The sequence below is a fragment of the Rhinoderma darwinii genome, chromosome 3 (assembly GCF_050947455.1).
Source record: "Rhinoderma darwinii isolate aRhiDar2 chromosome 3, aRhiDar2.hap1, whole genome shotgun sequence".
Taxonomy (NCBI): Eukaryota; Metazoa; Chordata; class Amphibia; order Anura; family Rhinodermatidae; genus Rhinoderma; species Rhinoderma darwinii.
The window spans coordinates 234,434,158-234,442,606 of NC_134689.1; the positions used below are offsets into that span (position 1 = coordinate 234,434,158).

The 8,449-nt window shown below is 41.4% G+C and overlaps 1 protein-coding gene across 6 annotated transcripts in view; it reads right to left on the reverse strand.

Moving 5' to 3' along the window:
- The window catches only part of MEST (mesoderm specific transcript), a 36,018-nt gene that overhangs the window by 27,437 nt on the left and 132 nt on the right, over positions 1 to 8,449 (reverse strand). For 3 of the 6 annotated variants that reach the window (XM_075857523.1, XM_075857518.1, XM_075857524.1), the window contains exons 2-4: positions 3,019 to 3,173; positions 1,136 to 1,215; positions 208 to 285 (exon numbers count right to left, since the gene is read on the reverse strand). In XM_075857523.1, the coding sequence (XP_075713638.1) occupies positions 208 to 285; positions 1,136 to 1,215; positions 3,019 to 3,172 (312 nt within the window). In that variant the 5' untranslated portion in view covers position 3,173. Of the gene's footprint in view, positions 1 to 207; positions 286 to 1,135; positions 1,216 to 3,018; positions 3,174 to 8,174; positions 8,257 to 8,318; positions 8,343 to 8,419; positions 8,443 to 8,449 lie in introns of those variants that run through there. The other 3 variants (XM_075857520.1, XM_075857521.1, XM_075857519.1) reach the window with 3 other exon arrangements.

Consider the following 8,449-nt stretch of genomic DNA (forward strand, 5'->3'; position numbering starts at 1 on the left):
ATCGTTTTTCTAAATAAAAAAACCACTGTTGTAATCTACATTACAGCACCGATCATATTATGTACAAGATAGGCCACTTATAATGTGGTAACAGAGTCTCTTTAAATTCAACAAAAAAATAATTTAGGATTTCCAGCTATCCTCGCTCCTCATTCAATGGTCAGATGTACACTTGTACACATCAAACAGAGGACCTGCTGTACTTACTGGCTTTTCACTAAAACCAAAGCCTATAAAGTCCATGGCAATTACTCTTTGGAATCTTTGTGTAAGCCCTTCCCAGACCTGCAAAAGAATAAAATAAACTATGAACACCTAGTAAATGTAATTTATGAAATAAATCATAAGGGGAAGCACATTAAGGTGGCTCAATGGCAGACACAATAGAGAACTGGGATAAGCACACATCTTTTTTATTGGTTATGTATTGCAAATACCAAGCTTTGGTTTGCTAAATGAACTGTTCAGATTGGATTCAATGGTAAACGGTCTTACCAATACGTTCTTGACCCATACTTGTACACAAGTGTCAACAGCACTAGTCAATTCCATTGAAGCATTTCACGATTATGAAGAGTGATCTATGAGGGCGTGTTCACTATTCTAGAAGAGATGTACTTGTGCTTAGCTAGTCGGGATGTAGTGAAGGGTGTGTTCACATCAACGCTCGGTTTCCGTTGATGGGTTCTGTCTCCTCTTTCCATCGGAGGAACCCATCTACGCAAATGGAAACCATAGCTTCTAGTTGCATTTCCATTGATTTCAATGGTAATGCTTCCGTTGCGAATGTTTTCCGTTTGTCTCTGTTCCATAAGGTTGATTACATTTTTTTGATGGAAGCAAGTGTAGTCGACTGCGCTATGGATTCCGTCAAAAAATCTTAAACCTTACGGAACAGAGACAAACGGAAACCTTTCGCAACGGAAGCATTACCATTAAAATCAATGGTAATGCAACTAGAAGCTATGGTTTCCATTTGCGTAGATGGGTTCCTCTGATAGAAAGGTGTGACAGAACCCATCAATGGAAACAGAGCACTGATGGGAATAGGCCCTTAACTACATCCTTACTAGCATAGCACAAGTATATATCTTCTAGAATAGTTGTACTACTTAGTTTTATAGAAAACACTTACCTTGTACCAGTCATAGCTTGATGTTGGAAATCCATGTAAAATAACCACCACATCTGAGCTTCCCACAGCTCCCCAAGATTCTTAAAAGAGAAAAAGATTATACTGTATATATTTACACATATCTGTGAAAAAACGTCATCTATTAAAGTCCATTATTAAAACAAGCCACCAAACTGTTCCGAGTGTCTGAAGAGAACTTTAGACCAAGAAAGCAGATGTGTCAAATTGTTCACAGTGGCACGAGCTGTATGATAAATTTGGCGTAGCTTCTTTTAATTACACCATCTCTTGGTTGGTTTAATTTACAACAGTTTTTAGCACATTTCTGTTGCACTTTGGTACATTTTAAAGTGTAACTAAACGTTTGACAAACTTCTGACATGTCATAGTGACATGTCAAATGTTTTGATTGGTGGGGATCCGAGCACCGAGACCCCCAGCAATCGCGAAAACGAAGCGGCAGAATCGCTCGTGTGAGTGTCCAGTCGCTTCGTTTCTGTTCGTCTTTTTCTGGAAAGCCGATGTATCGGAGTACGGGCTCATACTTTCTATTGAGCCCGTACTCCGATACATTGATTTCCAGAAAAAGGCGAAAGGACACGAAGCAGCAGAGCGCTCACACAAACGCTTCTGTCGCTTCGTTTTAGCGATTGGTGGGGGTCTCAGTGCTCAGACCCCCACCAATGAAAACTTCTGACATGTCACTAGGACATGTCAGAAGTTTGTCAAACATTTAATTCCCCTTTAAGCCCTGCCCACTTTTTGCTAAGACACACTTTTTTTTTCAGATACTTTTAAAAAGGGTCCGGTGAGGCACAAATCATCTATTTTTGTAGCAGATGTGCTAAAAAGAACAAATCTAAGATTTGAAGTAACATTATGTGCCAGAAACTAGACACATTTTGGTGTATTTTACAACCAGGTCGAGATGCAATCACGTTACAAGATCTGCTACAATATACTGTAATTACTAAATTTCCCTATGTAAAAACCTAAGAGCTTTTAAAGAAATAAGGAATTATTTCACTGAACTCGTTTGTTTATTTAATCAGCCAACTCGAAACTACATCAATGACAAGGTTTCGATGGGGATAAAACACGAAATGTAACTTTTTTTGATACTATTAACCCCTTCCCGATATATATGGCAGAGGCCAGGAGGGAAAGTATGCAGTGGGCTCACTGCCGTAGCATGATGCATAAGTTGCGCATGTCGGCTGTATGTTACTGCCGACATTTCACTGCAACCCCTTAGATGCCGCAGTAAATAGTGCTTCCCAGTACATTATATGGTACATTAAATGGTGCCATGAAAAATTAATACTCGTCCCGCAAAAAACAAGCCCTCATATGGCTATATCAATAGGAGAAATAAAAAAAGCTATAGGAGGAAAAAGTGAAAATGAAAAAACAAAAAAAGGCTGCGGAGGGAAGGGTGTGTAGTATAAACTATCTTCAATAAAAATAAATGTACATAAAATATATTGGACCTTGCAGATATTGGTCGGGTTGACTGTATAAATTTTGATTTTTTTTCCCCTCTTCATATAGATAGAAAATTAAAAATGCTGATCAGGGAGAGTCGAACGAAAGCCAGAAGCATTTGCTAACTAGCTTATATATTGGTTATCTATCTGCCAGTCCTAAAACCGTCCTCCGCCCTTTGTCACGGAGTCATGGTGTGACTCATCAGATGCGGCGTGCATGCTCGTTAAAGAACATACTCCTCCCCCTGTGCCAGTGTCACCCCCTCTATCAGCCAAACAGCCAGTAGGGGAAGAGACTTATCCTGAGTGCCTATAAGCCACAATCCAGCCACTCGCCAGGGCACAGGTTGCAGCTGATTAAGACCAAGGGAGGAATATAAGGAATAAAAATAAAACCTCTATAAAAGATCCGTTGTTCTTGGAATGTGAAAAATGCACCAGTTGACCTCCATGTGAAGAGTGCTGGGGAGAGGTTAGGTGGAGGAATGTGCAGGTACACAGCAAGTAGAGGAACCGTAATAAGTCCCACCTGAATCCACCATTCCTTCATCCTGCAACACATAGACAGGGAGAATTAGGAATGTGTTTATAACAGACATAAAAATAGCCCCCATTCTAAACTCAGTAAAGGACAAGTTACATTGGCATTATTTCTGATTCAGCACCCAAGGCGTCTTTACCATATTGTAGTTTTGCAAATGCTCTTTCCCCCCCCCCCCTTTGTATGAATTTAAAACCATTTCCCTTCTTTTATATTAGAAAACCTTCCATTAAAAAAAAAAAAAAAAAAAAATGTAAAAAAAAAAAAAAAAAAAAAAATGACTACACCATACTATACCATGCATCCGTTTTCCAGATATTAGAAAACATAAAGCTATAAAAATACATCTTTTTTGGCTGTTTTTATTTAGGGCATGGTTTGTTACTTCAGTACAGCCCAAAAAAAACATCAGTATGTTTTTCTTATAATAAAAGTCAGTGCACAGACATATCCAGCTTTATGCCGTACACTTGCAAATCTTTTTTTTTGCAAAAAATACACTTCTTCCATGCGTTTGGGGACATCCTCTTTAGCAAACTCAAAACATATTTTCTTAAGTTTTTCTTTGAGCAATGTTTTTTTTCTGCCAATACTTCAGTCTGTGGCTTATTGTGGTCCAATGGACAGATACTTCCATCTCCGCTGTGGATCTTTGGAGCTTCTTCAGTGTTATCGTTGGTGTCCTTGCCCGGTCTGTGAGTTTTGGTGGGCGGCATTCTCTCGTCAGGTTTGTAGTCGTGTCATATTCTTTCCATTTTGTTATAATGGATTTAATGGTGCTTATTTTTTATAACCCAAACCCTATACTTCTCCAGCTTTGTCTCTGATCTGCTTGGTCTTCATGATACAAGAGAAAAGGTAAGGAAGGACACCTCTTTCATATTTCAGCAGTTTTCCGCATTTGCTGGTTTAACAGCTGTAACATCCTCAGATGATAGTCTGTTTATCCCTCAAAGGGGACTCCCAGAATCCCAATGATGCTATCGTGGACTAGGGGATCCGTCTGCAGGTAACCCTGGGGACCTAGAGGGGACCACAGGGCTCCCTGTTCTGTAAGCCTGCTGTTAGGGCACACTATGTGTTGTCCTAATAGCAGCCTGTGTCATAATTACAAAGTGTAACGTATTATCATACAGGAGAATGCTAATATATTACAAGTATAAAATAAGGTTACTAAAAAAAAATTATCCCTTCATGAGATTAAAAAAAATAAATAAAATGAAACAAAAATAAAGAAATGTCCACAAAAAAGGTAATTATTTAGTATAAAAAATATATTTTATTGCCCATTTATTACATAAAAACAAAAAACCTACACTAAAGGCCTGTTCACATCAGGTTTCCGTTGTTGGGTTAGTTTTTTGGTCATTAAGAGGTTAAAGAAACTTTGTGATTGACAGTAAAAACCAAAAGAAAAACATACCGCAATTACTTAACTGTATGCAAATGAGGTCAGAGTGCATCTTTTCTGGCACTCATTTCTTCTGTATCTATTGCCCGTCCATTATACCCTGGTCTGATGAAGATACCAGTCTGGTAATGAAATGTGTAGCCTATTCAGTTAACAAATAAACGTCTAACTGTACTAATTGTTTGCATCAGCTATTCCGTTCCAGAAGCACGTTTTACCATCTATCCAGAGCTTCATCAGCCCCCGCCAGCAGAGCAGCAACTGACGGATCCTGCATTTAACCCTTGCCAATAAACAGAGTTGTGCCTGCTGTTGCACAACTGCTCAAGGTGGGCATATTACCTACTGTATCAAAAGTTGGCCATACAGTTCAGATAGCTGTTGGCTGAATGACAACTATTCCTCCCGACATACTCACAAACATGCCCACTCGGTGCAAGTATGCATACATTCCTAATAGGGAAGAGTAAAGCCGCTACCAGAGTCCTTTGGCTGTGGCTTATCTCATGCAAATAAAAAAGATCCAGGCATGTTGGATCCAACATGTCCGAACCTGCCGTCTTCCAACATCCCCGACCCTTCTCACTTCCAACATCTACCATCGGGGGTGAGTCCGGACACCGCCATACTCATTAGACGGCCAGCTGCATGACGTTCTTTTAATTTTAGAACTTTTCCTATTCCTTTCCCAAGGATACACCATCAAAATAAAAGTACAGGAAAGCCCCTTTAATGTGTTAGCATTAGGCGTTAGAGCGGGAGCTAAGCGGTCAGACAACCGCACACCGGCTCCTAAGCAGCATGGGGCCCCCGTACAGGACTAATTCTACAGTGCCATACAAAAAAAACGACACTGTAGAACAAGGCCACATAAGACCGTCACAAAAAGGCGTATTGGCAGCCATTAGGCGGTTAAGAATATCCTACCATTCTATTTCCACAGCTTCTATTCAGACTTCAAACAAACCCTGTGTAGCCTGATAAATTCCTCAATTAGGGTAGATTCACACAGAGTTATCAGTGTACATTTAGAGTTTGCGCCTGGAAAGCTCCCAGCATATAGGTTAGACAAATCCATAGGCCGTATCCAGAGTGTTCTTTTTGATCTCTTCGAACTGGTATGCAATAGTGTAGTCGACTACGTTATTCCATAGAGAGGTATACTGTATATTTAAAACAAAAGAAAAACACCTATACAGCAGGATATACCATTTTTTCTTTTTTACAATGGAAGGCTATGGGCTACATATGCAACCTCGTTAGGCGCTGCCACACTGCTAAATAAAGCATCAAAATACACCCCTCAACATTTAAATCGCAACACCAAGAAGGAAAAGTTTTGGAATTGTGGAAATCACAGGATCGATAGACATGTTAATGATATGCAAATGATAAAAGGATGGAAACAAAATATTCCAAATATCTTGATTTATTCAGTATGGTAACACGCCTCTGCGCACCTCTTGTGGTCATTTCCGTTTGTTGTTGTTCTCCCAACCTCCGGGACACACAACGTTGAACAGTGCTGACGTCTCGGGCTAGGCGCGCAGCGATCTGCCGGAGTGATAAACCAAGGTCTCTCGGTTTAACGGCTCATGCACACGAGAGAGTGTGCCGTCCGAGTCCCATCAGTGATCCGAGGAAAGACAGAATATGTCCTATCTTTCCTCGGATCGGAGACTCGGACCATTTTTCACGGACCCGATTCACCCATCAAAGTGAATGGGTCCGTGAAGATTATTGGGTGGCACTCGGATGCTGTCAAAAACGGCCCAAGTGGCACACCGGTCGCGTGCAATAGGCGTAAGGCTTCTGTTCCTCACAGTTTGCAACAAGTGGCAATAACTGGCACGTTGACGAACAGGAGGCATCTCCCAATCATCCCACACCACTTGAGGCCATTTTTGAGGTTTGATCTGGCTTATGTCGCTCCCACATGCCAAAGAAAGGGTACACTGCAATTTTGAAACAAATAAAGTAAAGGCAGCATGTTATTAAATGCATGACTCAGTGCTGAAGAGTGTGAACTAGGTTTTGAATATCCAACTCAGGACAATATGACCTCTGCATCAGTCTTTTCTTTATACCTTTCCTTTGTTTTGCGTCCACTTCTGGCTTTGGCTAAAAAAACACTGAGCAAAAAACTGCAGAAAAACTGGGAGTGTGATCCTGGCCTTTACTGCACTCTCTAGGGGCAGCATAAAGTAGTGACAGCGCCCCCTATTTTCAGCGGTCTGTCACACATCTAATAGTTTTGCGATTTAGGACAAGTTGCATTTTGACTGTTGAACGCTCGCATTGCGCTGGGAGGAGGCAGTATTCATAAGCTGCCACTCCCTCTGCCCAGCCGCTGATGATGATTGACAGGTTGCCTACTATTACTGTGTATAGGGAAAACTGTCAATCAGGAGCGGGCTGATGAGTGGGCGGACTGCAGCTCATAAATACACTGGATTCCTTCCTCTCAGCGCTTCAACATTCAAAATGTAAGTTATCCTCAAATCGCCAAACTATCAGACGTGAGTAACAGACTGCTGAAACCAGCGTGCCGCTCACTAGTTTATGCCATCCTCAGGGAGAGCAGCATAAAGTCAGTGAGAGGGTCCCTTTAAGAAGAACCTGCTCCTGACATTTCCATTTACTGAATACTTGTATTCCCCATGAAATAAACATTCAGGAGAACCTTTTCTTAGAACTCAGCATTGTGCTGTTCCTCTGTTATTCCTCTTGGAAACATATGAATAAATTGACAACTGCATGTTACCCTTCTCTTTGTCAATAGTATGTGTGCCTATTACATTCTAGCTCTGTCAACACTGACTGGAAAAGTGTCCAAGTGTAGGGACACACCACATTCAAAAGGGGATTGAAGAAATAATTGACAACTAGGCTTTTTTTCCTGGAGGAATAACAGAGGAATGGCACAATGCAGAGTTCTAAGAAAAGATAGTCCAGAATAGTTATTTTTATGGGGAATACCAGTATGCAGTAGACAGATACATGAGGAATGCTAGCGGGACAGTTGTGTAACCTACATATACCAGCATGATACCTAGAAGTACTGCAATAAACCAGGGCAGAGTACAGAAACACTGCAGATAGCACATGGCTGTTCATATTGATACATTCCAATCCAAAAGAGCTCACGATAACCATTGTCTTATGCCAGTGCCCACTTATATGTACCTATACATGCTGATTATTGTGAGCAAACTACCAAATAGAACATGAACATGAACACACACACACACACACACACTTCTCTACCCCATACTACCAAATAGTGTCAACATTTATACCAATACATCAAATATAACAAAGCATACTTTCCTATTCTAATGAAATTGTAAATATCTGGACGTCTCTTGACATAGGTAGAGACCCCTCCCCCACTACCATTATATCAGGCAAGTAGCTGTTATTATGGGGGAAAAGCGGTCATCTCTTTTTATGACCGTATTATGGAGGCACTTGCCCCTGGTAAGGGGGCAGTAGGGTTGTCTTCTCCTATGGAGGTACGGTTATAGGGACACGGTCAGCTTTTGAGGGTGGGCTTATGTATGAGAAATTACAAGTTACATGCTGTCAAATACAACATACAGCAATGGAAGCTAAACTCCTCACAAAGGCGCCTCAATATCAGCACGTGCCATGAGGTGCAGTACAGGCTTCTCCCCTCATTCATAGCACCAGAGGTCGTGTCATACTGGTACGGTCCTCAAAAGGCACAGATAACCCGGTTACCAGCTGTGCCCTCTGCGGGTGACCTGTCACATGAAGTCTTACGCGCCCCCTTCACTGTACACACTGCCGGGCAGCCGCACATTCTCGACCTCCCTGTTCACCTCCAGCTGCTCTGTGTGGTGCGGGTGACC